This window comes from Schistocerca nitens, chromosome 4, assembly GCF_023898315.1.
Source record: "Schistocerca nitens isolate TAMUIC-IGC-003100 chromosome 4, iqSchNite1.1, whole genome shotgun sequence".
In the NCBI taxonomy this organism is placed as follows: domain Eukaryota; kingdom Metazoa; phylum Arthropoda; class Insecta; order Orthoptera; family Acrididae; genus Schistocerca; species Schistocerca nitens.
The window spans coordinates 929,755,190-929,782,591 of NC_064617.1; the positions used below are offsets into that span (position 1 = coordinate 929,755,190).

Here is a 27,402-nt window from a genome sequence, read left to right on the forward strand (position 1 = left end):
TCTGAAGCAGAAAACACACACACAGTCACACAAGCACAACTCTCACACACATGACCACTTTCTCTGGCCACCACTATCTCTGGCCGCTGTGGCCAGACTGAGTCGTAGCTGTACCTGATGCGAGCAGCTATTTGACTGAGGGGGTAAGGAGGAGAAATGGTGTGGGAAGGGAAGGATAGCAGGGTGGCTTGGGGGTTGGTTCAAATGGCTCTGAGCACTATGGGACTTAAAGTCTGAGGTCATCTGTCCCCTAGAACTTAGAACTACTTAAACCTAACTAACCTAAGGACATAACACACATCAATTCCCAAGGCAGGATTCGAACCTGCGACCGTAGCGGTCGCGCGGTTCCAGACTGAAGCGCCTAGAACCACTCGGCCACACCGGCCGGCTGGCTTGGGGGAAAGGATAACAAGGTGGCATGGGAGAAAGGATAGTGCTGCCTGTGGGAGTATAAAGGCACATCAAGGGGACAGAATAGGGGCTACTATCTGCAGTCGGAAGGTCTGGATGGGGATGGGGGTGCGGGAGGGAGAGGGGGGGAGTGGAGAAGTGGGGAAGGGTGTGCGGGAGGGGGAGGGGGCAGGGGGAGGGGGGAGTGCAAAAGTAGAGAGAGGGAAAAGCACTAGTGAGAGTGTTGGTGAAATAGAAGGCTGTATTGTGCTGGAGTGGGAGCAGGGAAGGGGATAGGTAAGTGGAGGACAGGGACTAGCAAAGGTTGAGACCAGAGTGGAGAAGGGTTACAACAACACAGGATATATTGCTGGGAGAGTACCCATTTGCACAGTTCAGAAAAGCTGGTGTTGGTAGGAAGGATCTAAATGGTGTAGGCTGTGAAGCAGTCACTGAGAAGCACATTGCATTGGGCCACATGTTTAGCATTCAGGTGGTCCAGCTGTGTCTTGGCCACAGTTCATCGGCAGCTATTAATGCAGACTGACAGCTTTCTACACATAGTGATTAGAGCTAAGTTTGTAGACCACAAGACTAGTATCACAGGTAGCCCTGCCTTTAGTAGGACAGGAGACGTCTGTGACAGGATTGGACTAGGTGGTGGTGGTGGTGGTGGTGGTGGTGGAGGGGGGGGGGGGATTGTATGGGACAGGTCTATCATCTAGGTGTATTGCAGGGATATGAGCCATGGGGCAAGGTGCTGGGAGTACAGGTGGAGTACGGGTGGACAAGGATATTGCAAACATTTGGTGGTTGGCAGAATACCGCTATGGGGAAGTTGGGAAGGATAATGGCTAGGCCAAGGCACTCACTTTTGTCACATCTGCAGTGATTAGCAGCCCCTCTCCAAGTACACCAAAGGTCTCACAGGGGCATTCACAGACCAAAGTTACCCACCAACTTTTACAGAAACAGAACCCCTGTGTCTTGTCTCTCCTGTCACCAACTACCCCCCACATAGCCACCGTCTGGCCACAAAGGAGCATTCCTCTCGTGACTCAGTACTGCCCAGGACTGGAGAAACTGAATCACATTCTCTGCCACAATTTCAATTCTCTCTCGTCATGCCCTGCAATGAGGAATATCCTACCCACTATTCTACCCTCTATATGGTGAGTAGCAATCTATCCTTCTTGTAACATTGTTGATAAGAACATTATGTACAGTAAATAATCAAGCATGGTGCAGAAATATTTTCATGAATCTTGGGATTTTTAAATGTGTGTCTGACAAATATGCTCATCAATGTTACTCATAACAAACAACATAGTTCATTTCAAATTAAATGTCATAGATTAACACAATACAATTTATGAAGATTATTTTCATAAGAACTATGCACAAACAAACAAGCTTTATTCTAATGAAGAGGCTTTAGCAAGTTGCACACAAAGAAGTGGTAGGATACTTCATAAATTGAAAACTAAATTAAAATTGTATCTTTTAAGCAGTTCCCATGAATTATCTAAATATTTGTATTCTGTTTGTAAAAACACACCAGTGGAGGTTGATGATAATAAGCTTCAATTAATATGCTACATATTACCTGTCATCTTTTGACAGCAATGAGTATATCTACTTATTAGTTCATAGTGATGATCAAATAACAGCAGAATAGTATTCCTAGAAGTTGTAGCCTTCCCACTGACTCTGAAAGACATTTACTTATGCTCATTTTGATGGCAAATGCTGTATCATAATAAGTACCTTTACCATGTAACAATCAGATTCAGATCAATAGTGATAGTTTGCTATTAATGTTGTCAGAAAAAGCAGCTGATCATAGCTACACCTCTATGATTTTATACATTTGAATTGTTAAGTTTTTTGATGGAAGGTCTGCAATAGAAAGTGTGAATGAGTGCACATTCATTGCGACTGGCCATTGCTGCAGATGATTCAATGATATCCTTGGTGGTAAGTAATCAACAACATATTAAAGAAACATACAAACAAGAATGTTTGGTTTGTGATCATGTCATCATGTTTAGCATTCTACTGTTGTGTGAACTTGTATGACATTCATAAAAGAAAAAACAGTTGTTATTGAAGTGCGATGGTTGAATATCAGAAGATTAGGGTTATTCTCACATTTTCTTGTGTGTTCAACAATATCACACTTCTCTTCCAAATTCATTTATCCAAAATCACAGGAGTTCATCAGTTACAATTAAACAGTGATGAATAATTTACACTTTCTGAAGAATAAGGTTTAATTTATATATGTACAGCATACTTTGCTCTCAATCAATGGTAAGTAAAATGATGTGCTTAACTACGAAAATAATACACAAACTGACTCAACAAAATGCCTCATATGCGATATTGATTTATTGAAATGCTTGCAATCACACTGTAAAATCCTTTTACAGTCAAAATTGCTCTTATTTCACTGTAAGTTCCTGAATCTGTCACAGATGTTTCTTCTTACATGTGTTGCGAGAGTAAACCTATGCTTAAATTTGCGACCACATGAGAAACATGCATGTCTTCCTTCTTGTCCACATTCTACACGCAGATGGCGTTGGAGAGAAGTATTCAGGTGATAATATTTTCCGCAGTTATTGCACACAAATCTTGCCTCTAAACCAATTCTTTCATCAGAGCCTTCCACACAATTTTCAGACCAGTTAACTGCTTCCACTGGCCATGTAATCCCTAAATGAAAAACTAAATGTCAGTAAAATTCTATAAATTTTCTAATACTAACAAAAGCTTTACTTGAGTTTTAAACATGTACATTTAATATGTTGAATATCTGTGAAAGGAATGATGACTCCTTGTTTCATACAAACTGTGATTTGAATCGTCTCAGTCAAGTATTTGTTCGAAGTGTAAGCCGCTCTCTTTCTTTTAATTATCTTTAAAAAAAACCACTGGTTCATTGCTTTCACAGTATCAATTGAGTGAAATGATACAGAAGTTATTACTCAAGGCACACTGGATGTAAATGTCAGAAATGATACATAACATCAAAGCTACTTGTAAGAAACGATAATACAAAGATACAAAGAACAAAAAAGAAGAATAGAGCAGAGAATGTGTGGGGTTCTCTGTCAGCATAAACAAGAAGTGGCTATTCCCACCTGCGTCTGTGAACACCTAAGTGATTAACAAGGTGATGCTTATGCTTGAAGCGACGACTGCAGATGGAGCAACAAAGGTTTCCCTCTTTTCCACATTCTAATCTCATATGTCTGCGCAATGAGATCATCCAGCGATATACTTTGAAGCAATTAGGGCATGAATACTGCTGATTCCAATTGCTGTCTGGAGCAGCCCAGCTTTGTATGTGTGGAACAGTTAGCATCTGGCCTACAAAATTGATTATCCTGTATTACACCATCACAGAACACCTGGAGGTATTCTCCTACTGTATAATGGATACATAAGCATGCTATAAGCCTCAAATAATATAGTCTGTGTGGCACTTATTTCAAATTTTATATTCAACACTAACAACACTATACCGAATTCTGAAATGTAAATGCAGTCCGTCAGGAACAAGATTTTCCTGTTTCTCCTGTTACTACAGCCTAAACGACCAAGTGAAATGCATTTATCATTACACAAAATCAGTATCTGACATTATAGCTCCAACATTTTGATCCACAGATAACTACAAATAATTTAAATACATATTTTAGAAACGCTGGAATGCGCTCAAGTGTGAATACATTTGTGACTGAATAATGGCACGTATATGGGTCTAATATACTTAATGATGCCTGTATGCTTTGTATAAAGGAGATAAATAAGGAATTTAATTAGAAATTAATTTTGGAAACTGCAGCACCTATAAAATAACAGAAATGAAAATTAAATCTCAAAAGAAATGCCAACATTGTAACAATAATTATTGCGCTTGTAGCTTATATCTACAATGTGGTTTCTCACGATATATGCAATCACATTTAATACATTGATTCTTGTAAATAGCATCCAGATTTGTGTTATAATAACATCAACAAGATTACTGCATTTTCTTTTATAATGATAGTCTATAAAATAAAAATTAGCATCACTACACCTCAAATTTGTAAAAATGAAAACAAATTAAAAGGAAAAACTGTGCGAACATATGTAAAATTTATAAGCCGTTAATGGAAAAAATAGGTAATAAATTACAGCATTACTTATTCATTAGTTAATGTTTGTTGACACTGACTGCAAAGGTACCCAAATTCTTTTCCAAAAATAAATTCCATACAAAAACATGATGGACAAGCCATATTTAAAAACTCCTGATGAACAAGAATCTCCCCTTCTCAGAATCGCAACAAAGTCTCAATTCTCTATGTGCGTCCAAGACTTACCTATTGATTATTGAGACAAATTACATTTTAGGAAAGATCATTCCCTTAACAGCAATTAGTCTCAATCCATTAATATATAGTAATCAAATTTTCACATTTAAAAATTCATATTAACCAATAGAAAATTATTCATCTTTTGGATTTTGCAGTTCTTGTATTTTTTTCTGTGTTCGCAGTTAAAATTATTGGATATGGGTTCCGCCTTTTATGCAAAACACTGTATTTTCTTGTTACCCAAACATGTTTTGGCACCTCTGTGCCACCATCAGTGGGTTTTGTTTATTGAACAACTTGATTTTACATTATTTGGTGTTGCAGGGTCATCTGTATGGTGTCCTACACTGATACCTTGTCATGTTTTGCTGGGACTGACCCTTCTTCTTTCACATTCTGAGGGCACTGCACACACATTAAACATACTTTGCGCAAAACCAAAATTGCGCAATCAGAATAATTATTCTTCTGAGTCTTCACCTCATGGTATTCTAACACATGCAATCCATTTTAATAATTAACCACATAATTCAATAGCACTGTGGATTTACTGACTTGACACCTTCTATGTTTCATTCTTAGAAGCATAAAGTTTTGTCTGTGACTGACACTGACAGTCTTATCTTTGATGTAGGCACATTTATCCCAAAGAATTGTGCCAAGTGGTTGTAATTCTATCATTCACTCCCACTGAAGATGGCTGCAAGGTTGTCTGCAAATATATCAGAAGAAGAAATTTTAACATGCAACATGCACACCAGAAAGATGATGGTATATCCTGTCCACTGGGAAAATGTCAAGAAACAATTCTCCATGCATTAATGAATACCACACCCAGAAATAATTCTCTGACCCCTCTGCAAGTAGTTTTACTGAGTGAAGAGCCATTGTGTATACGAGACTGTGCTTGCATTCTCATGTATTAATGGATGTCATATCCAGAATGAATTCCCTGAACTCCCAAAAAGTAATTGTATCGAGTGAATTGCCACAGTGGATATGAGACCAGACTGGCATTCAGGAGGACAGGAGTTTCTAATCCTTGTCCAATCATCCCAATCTAAATTTTCTGTGGTTTCTAATATCCTTTACATTAAATGCTGAGAATGTTCCTTGAAAAGGATGTTGCTGATTTTCTTCCCCAATTAAAGCTTGTACTTCACCCTGATGATGAACCATCAACAGAATGTTAAGACTCATCTTCCCCCTTCAAAACTGTGAAAACGTTTGATAGCAACAATTCAACATTATTTGTCTATACATAATAATAACCACAAAAACAGCAATTAGACATACTGCTGACAGTGTATTTGCATGAACCACTTCAATGAATAATTAATTACATAATTAACAAATTAATCATTACTTTGAAGAAGGATTTACTGACAATAAACTGAAAACAGTGGCGGATTTGGATGCATATGGCGATCTTGTTGAGAAATTGTCAGTTAACTTTTCTGAAGTAAGTTCAGTTGTCATTACAGTCCAGTTCTATCAAAAACTGTTGAATAGGGATTCAAGCTAGGATTGTAATTGACTGGCAACTCTGCATAAACTGCATCTTACAAAACACACCAAAAACACCAGTAAAAGAGAAAATAAAACTTTTTGTGTACTCAGGTATGTAGTAAACTCACTATTAGCTGCGAGCGGATTATATGTGGCCTATTTCTCCCAACTTTCTTCCTTCCTTTTTTTTAGCTGCTGGATGCTGAAAATTTTTCTTCTACCTGGAAGGATAATGTCCATGTTACAACACGAGTGTAGTAAACGATGTGCTGTTCAAACACATCAAGTGCTGGACTGTACTGTTGCGGTGGATACTGTAGTCATTTGGTTTCTGTTATTGCTACACACAGTCTTAAAAGCAAAAATGTGTTGTTATCATGATACAGCAGAAACTGTAAATAATACACAAACTTGAAGAAGGCAACACTGATAAGTAGAATCTGGCACTGATTTACAATGTTGGTGAAACAACAATCTGTGATATTTGGAAAACAACACAAAATAATTGAATTTTCCAAACTACCTTCTTCCACATACAGTTCAGATAATAATATCCACGACGGTAATACCAGAAAAATTTGTACTTATGCAGAAGAAGACAAAAATCATTCTTCCTGCACACGTTATGAGGATGGAATCGATAGGAGCTAAAATGATACTGGTACACTATGTGCCCTCAAAACATCCAGCTTGACAGGAAGCAACATGCAGATCTTGATGAATGTTTGTCATACTTGCTGCGAACGTAATGTGTAAGAAACATGTTTCATCACCAAGCAGTCATGTACCAGTGAACTGTGAACTCATATTCACACGAACTTCATTTGTGGTATCTCAACCATAACTTCATATAACTTCACCATATCTTTAATTTAAGGCTGCTACTTACAGCAAATAGTGTTAAGGTTGATGGATGGATGGATGGATGGATGGATGGATGGATGGATGGATGGACGTGTGGATGGATGGGTGGGTGGGGTTAAAGGAACCAAACCATGAGGTCACCACTCCCTTAATCCTTTGTGTGACAATCTGGGAATCAGAGAGGAAGGACACAAAAGACAAATCACAATGGGCTCGACTGTATCTGAGAATAAAGAGTCAGAAACAAGTAGAAGTGAGAGAGGGGTAAAAGGGTGAAGGTGGAAGAGTTTCCCTGTCTAGGAAGCAGCTGGAGACCCAGTGACACATTATGCAGCTAGAAACAAGTCCTCTGCACCTGAATGGTGCTGCCATACCCTCTATAACCACAAGTAAACTAGCTACATGGACAAGATAAAATCTCAGGAAAGAGAACAATTACATCAAGTCTGTCAACCGACAATAGATGTGAAAGAATAACATGATTTAAAAAGGTGAAAAGGGCATGAGCTAGGATGGACCACTGACCAAGGGCAGCTGTAGGACCCTCGGTTCGGAGCAGGTGATGGGGGCATCCCTCCAATCCCTCACGCAGCCAATGAGGCTAATGTGCTGTCTGTATGACACAGAGAGGACGAAAAACTAAACTCACAAGTAAAAAATTAAACCAAATCAACTGCTATGGTGTCGTCTGCTAGCACCAGTGTTTTGCATCAATATATTTAAAGTTTCACCAAAAGGTGGCCAGGACAGTAGATTCTCTAATTAATTAAAACTTCTGGGCTAAGATGCCACGGTTGAACAGTAGAAATTCTTCCTGATGTTTCGTTGCTAGCTGCAGGCAACATCTTCCAAGGCGAGTCAACAACTGGCTCCTGGACTGTGGAGGTCCCGTTTATGTAGAGTGCATAGAGGGTGCCATCACTTGTCACATGCTGTCACCAGTGAAACTATCTCTGACAGTCAAAGTTAGCAGCCATATCTTATCTAACTTTAAGGCTTCTTCTTTTCTGTTAAAATTATTGTGGTGTTTATAAATCTTCTTGGTGTGTCTAAAGATTGTTTCAACTTGGAAAACTTGGGCCATAACTTTCCCAATACGGTCCATAATATTGTGGATAAATGGAAGAAAAATTTTCCCAGTCATTGGTTGCTGTTGTTGTTGTTGTTGTTCCATGTTTTTGGACACTTTTCTTCTGCGATGGAGTGCTCAGCCTATCTCATTATCAGTGTATCCATTTATCTTACAAGCTGTTTGCAAATGATCTAGTTTCTCATGCAAATAAACTGGCTCACAGATTTCATTAGCCTTGTCCATCAAAGTTTTAATAACACCTCTCTTCTGCCTGGGATGATGGTTCAAATTGTTATGGAGGTAATGGTCGGTACGTGTATCTTTCCTATATACTTTATGACCTAAGGTCCAATCTGCCCTTTTAATTACTGAAACATTCAAAAAATTAAGCTGTCCATTGCTCTCTGACACTATTTAAATGCACCAAGAAACCATTCAATTCCTCTTCACTGTGATATCACAAAAGCATCATCCACAACATCAATACCACTTCAGAGGACTTTTATTGGCTGACTGCAGCGCCTGCTGTTCAAAAAATTCCATAAAAAGATTAGCAACTGGACTTAGAGGGCTTTCCATTGTCACTCCTTCAATCTGCTCACAGAACTCATAATTATACTGAAAATAATCATGGATAGGGAATGTCAAAACAAAGATACTGTAACAGTGGGAAACTTATCAGCCACGTAAGAAAGAGCTTCGTTAATCAGAACCATGGTGAACAGGGATACCAAATCAAAACTGACAAGAACATTACTTGGGCTGACAGTAATCTCCTTCAATTTTTCAATAAAGTGCATAGACTTCTTAATATGATGGTTAGTTTTTCCAATATACAGTTGTAAATAGAAGGTGAGATGTCTAGCCAACTCTTGAGGAGTGGATCCAATAGCACTCCAATAGCACTTGAAGAGTGAAGGCAACCATACGAAGATCAGTGATGTTTTGGAGCCTACCACTTATAAAAAGTTGAAAAAGGATCCTACAATAAAAGTGTTAACAGCTACCAATCATTTAATAAAAAAAGTCTTCCATTCCTACAGATGATAAAAAATACCCTTGCAAAAAAAAGAAAGCATACCCTCCTAGATTTTACGGGCTACCTAAGGTGCATATGCCTTCTGTCCCACTGAGACCAATAGTGAGTACTACTGGATCCCCTACTGAAGTTTATATTGGAACAATGAAAAGAAGTGTTAATATCCGCCTAACCGAACGAAAACGAAACTGTCACCTGGGAATCACTGACAAATCGGCTGTAGCAGAACATGTTTTTGAAGATGGTGATCATGAATTAAAATGTAGTGAGAAAAGCATGCTAGTTATGACATAGCATTATTATGCATGTACGTACAGAAAAGCCATAGAGATTTATAAACATCACAATAATTTTAACAGAAAAGAAAAAGGCTTAAAGTTAGGGAAGATATGGCAGTTGACTTTGTGCCAATGATGTGACAATTGATTCCTAGTCTCCAACAACTGTCAGCATGGAGTCAACCGAAGGTCTGGTTCTGCTACCCCCACCTCCAAAGTTGACATCCTGGTAGCCAATTTAGCCATCCAGTCAGCATGTTCATTCCCAAGAATCCTAATGTGACCAGGGGCCCATACAAAGATGTCTGACCATCCAGCATGGTGGAGATTATACAGGAGATCCTGGATAATGACAACCAATGAGTTGGTCGACAGCCTGAAGACTACTCACGGAGTCACTGCTGATTAAGAACAGCTTGCCAGTGCAAGAATGAATGTGGTTCAGGCCTCGAGCAATGGTCACCAATTCCACAGTCAGTACACTGCATCCACTCAGCATAGGTGTAGTTCACTGCATCTTGCATAAGTGTAGGCAAAACTGGTTCACCCACTGACTTTAGAACCATTAGTATACACCATGTCTGAGCCTGGAAATGCACTGAGGACATCCAGGAACAGGTTATGAGAAACCAAAGGGTCTATAGAGTCTTTTAGTCCATAGGAGAGGCCAAGGCAGATCTGAGGATGGGTTACACACCCTGGGAGTGCATGTGATTGCTCCCTGACACGAAGCAACAGTGGAGAAAGATGGAGTTCAGGGCAGAGATTTTGTATGTGAACTGCAATCATGATGCCAAACCATGACCTCTGTTATGGGAGGTCAATCTCCTTAACAGGAAAAAGTACACGGTAGTTCAGATGCTCAGTTGAGCAGTAGCTGATGACGGCCGATCTATATGGGATAGACGCCAGCTCTGTGACCAGGCTGTTCACAGGGCTAGTCCAAAAGCTACCTGTTGCAAGTTGGAAACCATAATGGTATATCGGGTCCAGCCAGTGTCTGAAACGCTGAAGATGATGCCAGGCTTCCATAATCAGGATGTGAAAGAATCAGAGCCTTTTAGAGGCCAAAAGTGTAGAACAGTCTTCACCGCAGTTGGTGTAACCGAGACAGTGATGAGTGTTAAGGTGTGACCAGCACATTTGCTTAAGTTGGGGAAGATGAGGAAGCCACATTAACCAGGCACTGATGACCAGTCCGAAAAAATGATAAGACTACACCACACTGAGCATTTGGTCTTTGGAGTAGATTTCAGGTTGGGGATAGACAGAACGACAGCAACAGAAGTGCACGACACATCTTTGCAGCAGAAAACCAGAAGCCATGGGTGACAGCCGAGGACTGCGCATTTTGAACAGCACCCGGCAGTTGGCATTCAACAACACCTACAGTTCAGGAGCAATAGTGGATGCAAAAGTCATCAGCATACGAGGAAGGTGACACTGCAGACCCCACAGCTGAAGCTAGACCATTGATACCCATTATAAAAAGGGGCACACGCTATACAGAGTCTTGGGGACCCTATTTTCTTGTATATGGGCAATACTGTCGAACCCAGAAAGTATAGTAAGGCAAGAAGTTTGAGACAAAAATCAGGAGTTGACCCTGGAGACCCACACATGGAGGATAGAAGGGATGTGGTGATGACATGTCATCTTTTAAGTCCTATGTCAGCCAAAGGAAGACAGCAATAAGATGTCAGTACCAGGCATAAGCTGACAGAGTATCAGACTCTAGGCATACCAAACTGTCAACAGGAGAATGGCCTTGGTGAAAACTGCTCTCGGATGGCACCTGAAGACGCCTGACACAACGTACCGACACAGCCATCACATCACCATACAATCGAGCAACTTGCAGAGAACATTCGTGAGAACATTGGTGATGTTAATTGGGCGATAACTGTCCATATCGAGGGGATGATACAATCACACTTTCTGGCCACTGATTAGGGAAGTCATCCTGTTATGGTTGAAAAGGCAAGGATGTGATGCTGGCAATTCACCAATAAGGTGGTCACGGTTCGCAGTCATGTAGAACTTTTTAAAGGACATCATATTTGCTGATAACTGTAGAAATTATTTGTTTCGCAGTTGCAATTTTGGGTTTTGAGCCATTTTCAAATGGCACTGCAAAAGATTTTGCTTCAGCACATGTCGAACTTTCAAATTCTCCGACATCTATACACGACATCGTCAAAAACGAGCCTTTTCATTGCAGAAATACAGTACGCAAAATCTTTTGAAGTCCCAATTGAAAATGGCCCAAAGCCAAAATTGCAATTGTGAAATAAATAATTTCTACTGTCAACAGCAAATATAATCTCCTTTAAAATGTTCTACACGACTATGAACCCTGACCGTGAGAAGTTAATCCATTATCGATGATTGATTGAGTGTTTGGCTGTGGATGCAGTCTGGCCCTGGACCCATGTCAGGGCAAAGGGTTAGGGCACTGATGAATTCCCACTCACTGAATGGAGCATTATAAGGTTCCACAAGACATACAGGAAATGGTGTAGGAAGTCACTCTACACGCTACAGACGACGAGGGTACAAAATACAGGCTGACAATTATCAGGTGCAGAGGCCCATGCATAATGAAAAGCAGAATGTTTGGCAACAGTGTCTGGATCAGTGTAGGCATCATCATTCATAGAGATACCAGGTACACCCATGGCCTACTGGTATCCATAGAGGCATCAAATCCTCACCCAAACCTGCGAAGGGGGGCTATGTGGTCCAATGGTTTCCACACCCTGCACCCAGCATCCTTGTTTCTGTCATTTTACGAGGTGGTGGACCTGAGCATGGAGCCATTTAAAGGCAATGAATTGCTTCCATGATGGATTATTATTATTATTTCTTTCCTTTCTCAGACCTTAGGTCTGGTTCGAAATGAAAGTGACGCGGACCTTGATCAAGCGTCACTTCCTTTTAATTGTACGGTATATGCTACATTGCGTTTAGGAACTTTCGGGTAATTGAACATGTATCAATAATTACGGATTTCTGTAGTTGTATATATAAGTTTGGATGTAGCTGTATTGTGTTGATGTACTGGTGGATATTGTGTGGTATGACTCCTGTAGTTGATAATATAATTGGTATGATGTCAACTTTATCCTGATGCCACATGTCCTTGACTTCCTCAGCCAGTTGGATGTATTTTTCAATTTTTTCTCCTGTTTTCTTTTGTATATTTGTTGTATTGGGTATGGATATTTCGATTAGTTGTGTTAATTTCTTCTTTTTATTGGTGAGTATGATGTCAGGTTTGTTATGTGGTGTTGTTTTATCTGTTATAATGGTTCTGTTCCAGTATAATTTGTATTCATCATTCTCCAGTACATTTTGTGGTGCATACTTGTATGTAGGAACGTGTTGTTTTATAAGTTTATGTTGTAAGGCAAGCTGTTGATGAATTATTTTTGCAACATTGTCATGTCTTCTGGGGTATTCTGTATTTGCTAGTATTGTACATCCGCTTGTGATGTGATCTACTGTTTCTATTTGTTGTTTGCAAAGTCTGCATTTATCTGTTGTGGTATTGGGATCTTTAATAATATGCTTGCTGTAATACCTGGTGTTTATTGTTTTATCCTGTATTGCAATCATGAATCCTTCCGTCTCACTGTATACATTGCCTTTTCTTAGCCATGTGTTGGATGCGTCTTGATCGACGTGTGGCTGTGTTAGATGATACGGGTGCTTGCCATGTAGTGTTTTCTTTTTCCAATTTACTTTCTTCGTATCTGTTGATGTTATGTGATCTAAAGGGTTGTAGAAGTGGTTATGAAATTGCAGTGGTGTAGCAGATGTATTTATATGAGTGATTGCTTTGTGTATTTTGCTGATTTCCGCTCGTTCTATAAAGAATTTTCTTAAATTGTCTACCTGTCCATAATGTAGGTTTTTTATGTCAATAAATCCTCTTCCTCCTTCCTTTCTGCTTAATGTGAATCTTTCTGTTGCTGAATGTATGTGATGTATTCTACATTTGTGGCACTGTTATCGTGTAAGTGTATTGAGTGCTTCTAGGTCTGTGTTACTCCATTTTACTACTCCAAATGAGTAGGTCAATATTGGTATAGCATAGGTATTTATAGCTTTTGTCTTGTTTCTTGCTGTCAATTCTGTTTTCAGTATTTTTGTTAGTCTTTGTCTATATTTTTCTTTTAGTTCTTCTTTAATATTTGTATTATCTATTCCTATTTTTTGTCTGTATCCTAGATATTTATAGGCGTCTGTTTTTTCCATCGCTTCTATGCAGTCACTGTGGTTATCCAATATGTAATCTTCTCGTTTAGTGTGTTTTCCCTTGACTATGCTATTTTTCTTACATTTGTCTGTTCCAAAAGCCATATTTATATCATTGCTGAATACTTCTGTTATCTTTAGTAATTGGTTGAGTTGTTGATTTGTTGCTGCCAGTAGTTTTAGATCATCCATGTATAGCAAATGTGTGATTTTGTGTGGGTATGTTCCTGTGATATTGTATCCATAATTTGTATTATTTAGCATGTTGGATAGTGGGTTCAGAGCAAGGCAGAACCAGAAAGGACTTAATGAATCTCCTTGGTATATTCCACGCTTAATCTGTATTGGCTGTGATGTGATATTATTTGAATTTGTTTGGATATTAAGTGTGGTTTTCCAATTTTTCATTACTATGTTTAGGAACTGTATCAATTTAGGATCTACTTTGTATATTTCCAATATTTGTAGTAACCATGAGTGGGGTACACTATCAAAAGCTTTTTGGTAATCAATGTATGCGTAGTGTAGTGACCTTTGTTTAGTTTTAGCTTGATATGTCACCTCTGCATCTATTATCAGTTGCAACAGCCTTTTTGTTCTTCATTTATAATTTTGTTCTGTGTTGTATGTGTCATTAATTTCTGTGTAATGACTGAAGTTAATATTTTGTATATTGTTGGTAGGCATGTTATGGGGCGATATTTAGCTGGGTTTGCTGTGTCTGCTTGATCTTTAGGTTTCAGATAAGTTATTCCATGTGTAAGTGTATCAGGGAATGTGTATGGATCTGCAATGTAACTGTTAAATAATTTAGTTAGATGTGAATGTGTTGAGGTGAACTTCTTTAGCCAGAAATTTCCTATTTTATCTTTTCCAGGGGCTTTCCAATTGTGAGTAGAATTAATAGCTTGGGTGACTTCATGTTGCAAAATTATCACTTCAGGCATTTGTGGTATCATCTTGTATGTGTCTGTTTCTGCTTGTATCCACCGTGCATGCCTGTTATGTTGTACCGGGTTTGACCATATGTTGCTCCAGAAGTGTTCCATGTCTGTTATGTTTGGTGGATTGTCTATTTTAATGTGTGTGTTATCTATTGTCTGGTAAAATTTCTTTTGGTTTGTGTTGAATGTTTGGTTTTGTTTCCTTCTATTTTCACTTTTTTTGTATCTTCTAAGTCGTTTGGCCAATGCTTGTAATTTCTGATTCTTCTCATCTAATTGCTCTATCGCTTCTTGTTGTGAGATTTTACCTAACTTTTTTCGTTTTTTTTCTGACATTTCATTTCTTATAAATTGTGTTAGCTGTCCGATGTCCTTTCTCAGTTTTTCTATTCTGATCTGTAGCCTGTGTTGCCATGCTGGTTTTGTGGGTTTCTTCTGTGTGTTGGTTGGTTCTGATCTCTGCCTAGTGTGTATATTTAGTGTAGTGAGTGCTCCTATATAAACCAGTAGTTGTAACTCTTCCATAGTTGTGTTTTCATTTATTTTGTTGTGTATGATTGTGTTGATAGTTTTTATTGTTGTTTCGACTTGTGGGTTACTTGGCAGTCTATGCAAGAATGGTCTAATGTCTGTATTTGTGTCTTTGTATTCTATATATGTCAGCTGAAATTTTTCTTCTATATCTAACATGTGTGTCACTTTGTGTTCTATTTGTGCTTGTTCTGGCGGCTGTCGTAAGATTTTGTTTTCCTCTGATTGTTTAATTGATGCATGTTGTTCTTTGTTTGTTTGCTCTGGGATGTTTGAGTCCATTACTGTATTTTCTTCTTCTTCTTCTTCTGATTGCACATTATTTTGTTCCAGTATTTGTTGTACTTGTTGTTTGATGTTTTCTAATTCTGACTGGGGTATCCTGTTATTTTTGATTATTACATGGATCTGATCAGCTAGTCGTCGTTCTATTAAAAATTTTAATTCTGGGTATCTGGTAATAAATGTTGTGTATACTTGTGATCTGTATCCAGTTGTGTTGGTTCCTAGGTTTGTTGCTTGGTAATAACAGAACATGAGGTGTCGATTAACTTCATCGGACCATCTCATCCTCTGCCTTTGTTTTCCTTCTAGGGTGGTTGCAGGAAGCATATCCTGCAAAACACCTCTATTTGGATTTAAATCATTTTCCAGTTGGCTAGCAGTGTTGTTACCATTGTGGGCGGGCATAGGGTTCACGCGTCGTCCCCGACCATGACGGCATTTGTCCGAGGCTTCTTTAGTTCTGTCCTGAACCAACTCATCACACTAAAAGGGGGTTAGTCATATTAGTGGTTTGTTCTTTTCGTCGCCTTTTACGACTGGCAGAACATACCGGAGGCCTATTCTTTTCTTTTCTTTTCTTTTATTATTATTATTATTATTATTTTACACTGGAGAACTTGCCTGCAATCGCCAATGGTTGCAGCGATTTCAGAGGTCCACCAAGATACTGTCTTCCAACAAAGATACTGTCTTCCAACAGGGGCACCCAAGGAAGAGGGGATCGCTAAGTCTCAGCTGCAAATAGAATGGCTGCAGTTGTGCTGAGGGCAATGGCTGTTGTGAAAGCACCATGTCAGCTTTGGAGAGAGACTTTCGAGGAGGGTCAAAACAATCGGAAAATGATCACTGTTGCAAATGTGATCATGGACTCTCCAATGGATGGATGGGAGAAGGCCTGGGCTACAAATAGAAAGGTCAGCGGCCGAATATGACCCATATGTCACACTGAAGTGTATGGTAACATCAGTATTCAAAAGTCACAGACTGAGCTCAACGAGAAAGTTTTCAACAACTTTACCACGGCCAGTGTCATTGTTCCACTTGACAAAGGGTTATGGGCATTGAAGTAACCCAGTATTAGGAAGGGTGGAAAGAGGAGGGGGTGGAGGGGGGGGGGACTGAGAAAACCACGCAGACAAAACATTCTGGGACGTTTCATTGTCAGGTATTAGAAGGTAAATTCTACAGACTTCTTCACATGAACAGTCACAGCTTCCAAAGTCTTGTTGAGAGGCACTTGTTTGCTGTAGACAGAGTACAGAATGTACACGCAAACACCACCTGATGCTCTTTCATTGTCAGTGCAATTCTTAAAATAGCCCCCACCGCCATGGAGGGGAGGGGTCCTCATTGCTGGGGAAACAAGTTTCCTGGAGGATCACACAAAAAACAGGGGAAGTGAATAAAAGATGATGCAGTTCACTCACTTGGTGAAAAAAACTGCTACAGTCCCATTGCATCATGCTACCAGTATCCTGTTGGGGTGTGAAGGGACCGAGGAGGCACGCCATGCCTCAGTGCTGCCTGTTGCCACTGGCTATGAAGATATTCAATCAATACACATTTGTTTCGAATCAAGGCATGTGTGTGTGTGTGTGGGGGGGGGGGGGCGGGAGGGGGGGGGAAGCGGGGGGGGGGGGGGGGTGCTGGAGCTATAGGTGCCAACAGGAATACTGCCTTGGATACAGAGGTGGAACATGTGAAGTGTAATGGCATGGGAGCTATCAGAATCTCCCTGCTTTTGGAGGACAACTTTCTGTCCTTAGATGATTTAGACTTCTGCAAGGACTTGTCTGCCCCATATTCTGGGACAAAGGAGGAACATCAAGTCCTACAACCTGCAACTTTTGGCTCCTACAGCCACCTGTTGGCATCCAGCTGCAGGGCAGTAGAGCTCTGGGAAGGGAGTGTCCCAAAGGACGCCTTCCTGGTAAGGGGTGCTGGAGTAGGATGCTGCTTCTCTGGGGACTGTCATCTCCAGAGGATAGGGAGTCGATGATTCCTAAGGGGTGTGTGGGAGAAGCAGTAGGACAGCCCGAGGCCTGACATAGACGACACAGAGGGTGATGGCGCAGTCACTAAAGAAGGCAATGTCATCATAGTAGTAGGAGATTTCATTGTTTCATAGTAGTAGGAGATTTCACTGTTACATGCATACAAAGTAGGTGACTGCATTTCTTCTTGGCCTCTTGATATGTGAGGTGGTCAAGGGTCTTGTATTCCTCGATTTTCTTTTCACGTTTTAAAACGGTGCAGTCTGGTGAACAGAGAAAGGTTTCATGCCACTGACCCAGATTGTGGGGGGGGGGGGGGGGGGGGGGGAGGGGGCACAAGGCTTGTGTGGGGAGCTTTCAGCAAATCAGGCACCAACAGTGTGATCCCTGTGTGGGGCTACCCACTTGACAATGCGACCTCCCCCTCCCCCCCCCCCACCCCCTCCCCAGCACAATGGTGTGACTACTGGGTGGTAGCCATTACAAGAAAGAAGGGTAGAAAGAGAAAAAGGCAAAATTTTGGAATATACACCGCACTGGGCAGCCTTCCATGCATGACGTGCACTTCTGTGAAATTTAGAAAAGAAGTAGCAAGGGAAATCCAGCAACAAGGGGACCATACAATTAATAACGAAATGTTGTAGAAGGTAAGAAAATGAAGTTCCAAAACACAAACCAGGTCCAAGCACAATTGGCACCAAGAAGACCATCCAACAGAAAGGTAGAGAGGAAAAACCAGAATAGGAGAAAGATAGACTTGCAGCATAGAAAGGGAAGTAGCACTGCAAGGGCTGGGGCCCCGTGGTGGCCAAGCACGTACTCACAAAAGAGATGTGAGCCCCCTGGGGGGTGTCAAGCTTGATGTACATTCAAAAAACACTAAGTATCAGTAACATGGTTATTAATGAATGGGACATCAATAAATGAGCCTATAATCAAATAAAGGGAGGAAGGAATCAATTAATATGTGGCAAGATATCAGAAATTTATTTGTGACTCTCAATTTTCGCAATCGAACTCTGCCATTGCCGGTTCCAAGCCCAGTGCCCCATCTCACAAGCCATGGGAAGGAGGAGGGGGAGGAGTAACAACCTCGTAAAAAAACCTGGTCCATCTGGCTCCGGATGGTAGCATCCAGTTAGGGCTCCTACCTAGCCTAGCGAAGCCCAGTCAACAGTCTCGAAGGCGGAAAAGGAACGTCGCTTCCCAACGGCAGAGAGAGTGGAAGAGCCACTGAAACAAATCAGGTAGTGGCTGTACTCCATGTTAGGGGCAGCTACCAAAGGCGTCTGTGTCCCCATGTCAGGGGCGACCTGAACCCATCTTCTGGGGCTAACAACTACAGTCGTATAACTGGACGGACATGAGCTGTCCCATCAAAAAAATTTTTTAGCTCATGGAATGGATTGCACTATGGAATCGAGATTACCCTAGGGGGACCCGTTGAGCAAGGTCAACGCAAGCAGGCATTCGGATTCTGGGGGACCTGCCAAAAAGTGCATAATGGAAGAGTCGGAGCTCCCAAGAACCTAAAAGAAGATTAAAACTTAAAAGACTTTCAGAATTGGAACCATAAATGTACAGACAATGATTAAGACTGGTAAACTTAAACAGGTAATAAATGAGATGAAAGAGAGAAGCATTGAAATATCAGCAATGCAAGAAACAAGATACACTGATGAAGATACAGTGAAGTCAGAAGGCTTCATAATACTGAAGGGGAAACCAGGAGTTAAAGTGGGAAAAGAAAGACATGCACCTAGATGCTTTGGTACAGGGTTCATAGTAGACAAGAGAAATGAGGATGGCATAACTGAAATGAAGAGCAGGTCAGAAAGGATATCAACACTGACATTTCAAGCAGAGAACAAAAAGTATACAATAATAAATGCACATGCACCTACAAATGACAAAAACAGGAAAGACAAGAAAGTTGCAGATAGTTTCTGGGAAGAGCTAGATGATACACTGAAAAACATACCGTATAGACATGTAAAGATACTCGTCGGAGATTACAATGTACAGATTGGAAGAAAGAAGCAACATAAAGGAGCAGTGGGCGAGTACCCTGCACACCAGCAGACAAATAAAAATGGGGAAAGACTAATTGAACTGTGTCGAGAACACAAAATGAGATTGATGACAATACACTTCAGGGCCAAACCGTGTAAGAAAAAGACATGGGCAAATCCATGCACCCACCTTTGGGAATAACAAATCGACCACATAGCAATCAGCTGGACAAATGCTAAAGAGATCATGAACACAAAGGTCAGAAAGAACACAAGAATAGAATCGGATCACTATCTTATAGAAGTTAAGTGCCTTTGGATTCCAGACAGGGACAGACTGCCACACACGAATAGAAGAACAGAAAACATAAACGTATACAGAGGCAAATTAAGACACAATCAATCCAGATATGAGGAAGGAATTGAATCATTCAATGAATGGGACGACATGAAACGAAATATGGTGAAACAGGCTGAACTATGGGGAAAGGAAGCACTGGTGGTGGAACAAGGAATGTGAGGAAGCAGTAGAGACTCAGAGGAAAGCCTGGAGAGACTGGAGCAGCAAGAAGGACCCGGAAAAATGGGAAGTTTCCTTAGGAGCAAGAAAGGAAGCTGCCCGAACAATAAGACGGACCAGAAGACAAAAGATGAAGCAGGAACTGGATGAGATTGAGACCAACTTCAGGGAAAACAACAGCAGACACTCTTTTGGGAAATTCAAAAAGAGTCTGATTGGATACAAGGGTAGAGAACTGTTTATAAGAGATAAGAAAGGGGAGCTGGCTGTCAGTGTGAAGGAGAACTGTCAGATTTTTGCAGAGCACTTTCACGACCTGCTGAACTGTGAACCACCTCAAGAAGAGCTGGAACTGGGGACTGACACACAAGAGAGAGAGTCACATCCTCCAACCAGGGATGAAGTCGCACAAGCTATAAGCGATCTAAAGACTAATAAGGCAACTGGAGAAGATGGTATAGCAGCCCAGATGATAAAAAAGTGGGGAGGCAATAAAGCAATAGACAACATGACCAACATAATTCAGCAGATCTGGTGAACAAAGAAGTTGCCACAAGGATGGAAGAATGCAATTGTAGTACCAAGACATAAGAAGGGGGACAAGAGAGATGCAAACAACTATAGAGGAATATCACTACTAGAGGTCGGATACAAGGTGCTGTCAAAACTATTGCTCAAGAGAGTAAATGAACAGGCAGAAAGTACACTTGGTGACTACCAAGTGGGATTCAGGAAGGGAAGAAGTTGTATAGAACAGATATTTATCATGAAGCAACTGATAGAACATAGGGCATTAAAAAACAAAAAGACAGTAATAACCTTCGTGGACTTCACGAAGGCATATGACTCCATCGACAGACAGACTCTTGTTAGGATCCTGAAGAACAGAGGACTTGATGGAACTACACAAGAACTCATAAAAGAAATTCTGACAGACACAAAAGCAAGGGTCGAATTCAGAGGGGTGCTGTCAGAAGAATTTGAGATCAAGACTGGTGTTAAACAGGAAGATGGATTGTCATCACTGTTGTTCAATATAGCACTGGACGAAGTGATCAGGCAGTGGAGAGCAATAAACGAGGAATTGGGAATACCAAAGACCCATGTGGGGGACAAAAAGGACAACAGGGCTCAAGTGGACTGTCTAGCCTTTCCAGATGACATAGCAATAGTAAGCAAGACGGAAAAAGACACAAAGACACAACTCGACAACTTAAGTAAGGTAGCCAGAAAGGTGGGACTGAGGATCGCCTATAACAAGACAAAGACATTGAATACCACTGCAGACTGGGAAACACCGGAAGGCACTGTGCAAATGGTGGACAAATTTAAATACCTGGGAGAATTTATAACAGGAAGGAACAGGAGCAAGGAGGGAATAACAGAGAGGATAAAGAAGATGAGGTCAGCCTTCTGCATGACGAGAGAGATATATAATAAAAAGAATATATCCACAGAGGAAAAGATAAGCCACTACAAGGCAACGGTAAGGAATGCAGTATTATATGCTACTGAGACGATGACACTAGGAAGAAATGGGACAGATCAACTAAAGAAAGAAGAGAGAAAAATACTGAGAAAAATACATGGTCCCAAAAGAGGTGAAGAGAGGTGGATGCAAAGAAGACGTAGGGAAGAATTGTACCAGAACATGAGAACAATATCCGGGGAAATCAGACCCAAAAGATCAAGGTTTGCTGGACATGTAGGATGAGTATGGACTGAATGACGAAAAGAGTGTGGCAAACAAAGGGGAGGATATGGGGAAAGACAGGAACCAAGTGGGTTGTTGAACTTCAGAAGGACTGGTTGGAATTGGGGATCAAGGTCGAAGGAAAGGAAAATTGAAGGAACAAATATACAATGACCAATATGCCGGAGATCAATGACAAAGAAGAATACAGGAAAAGATCAGAGTGTCACCAGTGGAGCCAACAAGAGAAATGGAATCAGAAGATCTCGGAAGAAGAGCGGGAGGGAAGAAGAGAAAGAATGAAGAGGTTCTGGGAAAAGAAGAGGAAAATGCAGTCCACAAAGGGGCTACCCGTGGTCTTACTGAGACCATAATGCAAGAAGAAGAAGACGAAGAATTTTCACAATCGCTGATTACACATATGTTCAACACATTTTATTCAAATAATTATTATTATCTTTTTAATTACATGTATGTATCTTTTGTGATTAGAGAAATTGTATTTTTCTGTTTCCATGTAACGGCTGATCACATGAAGAATGTGTGATGCCTTTGAAGACGGGTCGCACTGTCAAATGGTCACAAGCCAACACACATTACGTTATCATCCTTCAGAGCGACAATCACATATTGTCTCTGTGTATCTTGATGTTTTTGGAGCATAACAATTCATCACATTGTTCCTACTTTTTCTGAGAGACATATCATGAATTCATAACATTATGTTAATGAATTTGGGAAATCTTAGTTCATTATTTATTGATATGTCATTGAGACTTTGTCAGCCAACTTTGAAGATAATAAAAGTTGTATGAGAGTTGGTGTTGTTCACTCACATTAAAAGTTATATATTAATGGAAGTAATGTACTGATTTATTGAGATGTTGAATATTATTTTTATCTAGAGATATATTTTATTTTTACCAGATGAGAAGACAGATAAAGTAGTTACAGAATTTTTAAAATAAAGTGTTGGATTCTGGAAAAGTTTAAGTATATTTTATGCGAGAGAAGAATTTGATTTTTTATTTGTCTACCTTATATAGATGTTCTGTGCTACTCAGACGTGATTTAATGAAAACTGTTATAAACAGATAGATATGAAGTTTACCACAGTTATTATTATTGTTCTACATATGTTATCTTTTCCTTCTAGAGATGGAGCAAGCCAATCCTGCAATCTAAAAAATGGAAAGTAATATTATTTGGGTAAGAAGAATTTTGGAATGTAGCAGGAAACAAAGAACTTTGAGCGAGATTGACTGCTGTCTTAATTATCATGTGTTGTTCAACAACCTTGAATAATACAAAAATATAATAAATACAAAAACTATGACATGTCACCACAACTGTTTATTTCCTTCATGTCCTCATCTGCCATCTCTCTTATGACCCATGTCCTGGATAATTTTGTTACTGAAGACTTGAAAAATGCATTTCTCGTAAACCTGATTAATGAATACTTGGTTCCAAAAGGCAGCACTTATATCTTCTTCAGTTTGATGTAATATATACTGCATTTGGTAAATGCCAGTTTGTCTACATTTGCTGGACAAAGTTTATCACTGTAAGTCATGTGCAGTTGAAATTTTGAATTTTTTTGAAATTTTGAATTTTATGATAATTTTTTGATGGTACTGCAATTTTTGTAACACAAATGAATTTTGCAATATTTTTAACAACAGTTAAAGCTCACAATAATTTCAATAACAATTTAGAACATGTTGATAAATTTTTATTGGAGCAAACCAATGATTTCATATTTAAATTATTCATACTGGTAGATTATAAACATATTCTTTGCTGTAAATGCCAGTTGACTTGCAAACATATACTTTGCTGTAAATCACTTTTTTGCAAGTTTACTGAAACCAACCCTTGAAAATATTCAGGAACGTAATTCATTTTTTCTTTCTCTTTTCTTTTATGTGACCAAGTGTATTGTTTAAAACATTGGGAATGATGTTTTAATGAAGTGAACTGAAACTGAAACACTACTGAAATTAATAGTTACTGAATGAATTTACGGAAAACCTAGCCATTCTTCTTTTACGGCAATAAGGGAATGTCTCACACACAAATATACATCATCCTGCTGATAAATAAAACAATAAATAAACAAACACAACAATGAAAGCCAAAAATTTAAAAATACCAGTCACTTCCCAATAGGAGTATCCCTAGGGCAGTAACCAGCTAATGTGGTTGCAATTATTACCAAAGTGTGGAAAAAGCAAACTGAACAAAAGCAACGAAACAGCTAATAAGAGAACAGAATAATACATATTTATATATGAAAATTGGCACACACTATAGCACGTTAAATGCATATGGGAGTCAGAAATCTAGATGTTTAGCTCCAGAGCAAAATTTAAAAAGAAACTTATGAAAAAGTTAACATAATATTGTTTAAAAAAATAACCAATTTGTTGCTGTTATCTAAACTATTCCAACTTTGACATTTAAAAGATTTTGTGTTTATGTATGCTTCACACTGAAAACAGAACAAAATATTCAGTACAATAATTAACTTAAGTTTAACACCTACAGCAGATCCAGTGCATAAATGTTGCTCACTGACCATACTTCCATTAGGGATTATCACTGTTTCACAATTGTGCTGAATGTGTTACAGTCTTGATAGCAAACAGGTAGACACCTGAAATCTGTATTACTTCAAATTTCAACTTTTCAGTTTTCATACTTTACACTTTTCAGTAGAGATTAGATATACTCATCTAATTTGGCTCTGTGTTCAGAAAGCCGAACATTCAAAGAAAGTGAGATGAGAGAGTTCAAAGAGCTGTAATGATTACATCGCATGGAGAAAGTGTTAACAGAAAGTCACTGAAATAAAAAGATCATTTGATATGATGGTCAAATATAATTTTCATATTTCATACATTAAAACACTACTGCTCCAGTTATCAATAAAGTAACATGAGAAAATCAGTCTATGTTAAAAACTGCTAAGATCACTTACGAGTCTTCAGTGCTTTAGGTGAACTCCAAATAATTAATGTTCGACTCAAAGATAAAAAAACTTCTTATCTTGTCACAGTATTTCTAATTCACACAAAAATATACATAAGAAATTAATTGCCATCTTCTATTAACATATGTTACCTACCTCTACGTAAACAAACATTTATTTCCAAATCACATTATATTTATGATTAATATACATATCAAATTATTTGATTGACATCAGAGAATCAAGAAGAACATTTTACTCAAAGGTCTCAAATTGGAGAGTGTGTGACATTTTCAGACGATGACCTTTTTCTAACAGTATAGTTGCAATTCATGCTTAAAATTAAGATAATGAGAGTTCCTCAATTTATACTGTTGGTGTTATAAAACTGTTTTGTCCTCTACACTTAGAACAAGATGCAATTTTATGTTTTTTTTTTCCGGTATTTTGAACACAGTACAATAGATGGATGTTCAGAGAAATAAACTGATATGATTTGATATTAATGCTCAAAAATTTCTTTGACCACTTAACTTTATTAATATTATTATCATCATTACTATTATTTATAGCACTAATTAAAATAAATATGTATATGTTTAATAGTTTCTTTAATTTCCTGGTTTTGACTCGACCATGTTTTTATGGCAAATAACATAACAAAAAGTAAGTCTAACATTATTGTACAAACTTAGACTATAAATATTTGTGGCAGTCTCCATACAGCTCTTAAGTCTGCTATTTCAGATCATATAAATGACATTGCAAAAACAAATATCCTTAATATTATAATGTACTTTCTGGTGGCAGGAATCTTTTTTTAACATGATTCTCCACATGTACATACCTGCACCAATCTTGACAACCAATATTATCAAAATGTCAAAATAAAACTATGGAGATCTCTCTAATCTAACGATGTCTTCACAAACTCACTTTGACACTATACATCATACATCCAATAAAGGGATAACGCTTTCTCTGTTTCTTGGAATGGCAGCTACAACATAGTTTTTATTTCTGCATAATCACGTAGTAAAATGTAATACTTGTAATTTAAATAATTCACAGTATCCTGTCCCACTTCACATAGAGCAAAGGTTTATTTTGATAAGTTTCAAGTGACTTGTACAAAGTAGTACAAAATTAACAGCTGTAGTTCCCATTCAGGCAGTTTCAGGTGGGCTAATCCCAATATTAAAGATGACAACAAGAGTTTCACAGCCTATAGTAAAATTTAAGGTTAAGAAATACAAGCCACTGCTGAGAACAGTACAACTTTGAGGCAACAAATGCAGGTTGGGCACCTCATGACATCTAAACATCAGCTTATGAGAACTATGTAAGCAAGCATTTTGACACTGCGGTATGTTTAGTTTAAAATAATCAGTCATGACAGTAGGGTGTTCCAGGATTCCAATATCAGGAGAGTCAACAAGTTTTGAAATCACGCAATAAGACATGATAAACATCACTTGCTGGGTAACTTGGGTGAAATTTGCTGTCAGCTTTAAAGCGTCCACAAAAAATATTAGTATTCCATTCTTACTGTTAACACACATATCAGAAAGTCACACTAAAAATACCATTTAGTATTGGTATAAACAGTGGACAGAAATAGACACACTATTTCATCTATCAAGTATTTTTGGTTTAGACAGGTGAATAAGAGAGAGGATGGGGGGAATAGCTGCTGCTGGCAGGAGTGAATCACCAGGATTGAAAAAAGCCAGTCAAGAGCCCAATCCAGTAAATAAACTTACTTAAAATTAAAGAAAATAACACAAATACATAAAAATTGGCATCATTAGGAAAAGGAATTAAAAAAAACTAATTGTGACAAACCTAACTGTTAAATTAAATCAGATCACAAAACAATTAAGAATAGAAAAAAAATCTATATTATAGTTGGACATGTGGGGATGAAACTCTCATTTACACAATAAAACCCTAAGGCTATGTTGCTGACTCACACCCATGTGTTAATAATATTTGTTTCCATGAGTGAGTTTCGACGCACTTCATAACTACGTTGAGAACACTAGACAATATACAAATGCTGTATGTAACAAAAACAAACACACAACAGACACACCAGACACACTGTTTAGGTGGTGGTCTTTCACACCATACCTCTATCTGCAAAAATTATACTAAGGAGTATCGACTAAAAATATAACAATTTTCTGCATTCATACCACGATGAAAATCTTGATCACTACTCTTCTTTCACAAATAATAAAACAAACCACAGTTAATTTTCCAGTGTAAATACTAGATTTTCTACTTGGAAATGGTCAATATGTTAAGCCATGAACATGCAAGACATGTCTCTGCATTGGTGCCTTTTGTTTTGCTCTGTACGGACACACTGGGCATGAAAAAGTTGGTTCTTTACCACATTCATATTTAAGGTGACGGGCAAGAGACGTTTGAAACTTATATTGTTTCTTACACCTGGGACACACATGCTGAAACTTTGGGCGTTGATCAATCCCGTACCTCCATGCTGCAGCATGCAGTGGCAGCCAATCTTTCAGTAGCAGTATTCCTGGAACAAATAATTTTACATTAGACTAAAGTTGTTTTAATTTTTGTAGTGATTCTCTGTGAAAACACAAGTTTAAAATCTGTATAACATAGAGACTGGCAAATTATTCTCAC

The 27,402-nt window shown here is 38.9% G+C and overlaps 1 protein-coding gene across 1 annotated transcript; it reads right to left on the reverse strand.

Moving 5' to 3' along the window:
* Window positions 1–2,762: 2,762 nt before the first annotated feature.
* LOC126253559 (zinc finger protein 319-like) lies at window positions 2,763–27,212 on the reverse strand. Its single transcript, XM_049954967.1, has 3 exons — window positions 27,137–27,212; window positions 3,540–3,768; window positions 2,763–3,111 (listed from the first exon to the last, which is right to left on the reverse strand). The coding sequence occupies exons 2-3, from the start codon at window positions 3,761–3,763 to the stop codon at window positions 3,084–3,086; spliced, it is 252 nt and encodes an 83-aa protein (XP_049810924.1). The 5' UTR covers window positions 3,764–3,768; window positions 27,137–27,212; the 3' UTR covers window positions 2,763–3,083.
* Between the last annotated feature and the right edge of the window lie 190 nt (window positions 27,213–27,402).

Excerpts from the sequence above, each read along its gene's own strand:
- LOC126253559 (XM_049954967.1), bottom strand. The coding sequence starts at position 3,763 with ATGCTAACTGTTCCACACATACAAAGCTGGGCTGCTCCAGACAGCAAT. Across the intron at positions 3,112-3,539 it reads TTAGGTGTTCACAGACGCAG|GGATTACATGGCCAGTGGAA; the intron begins GTGGGAATAGCC and ends TTTTTCATTTAG.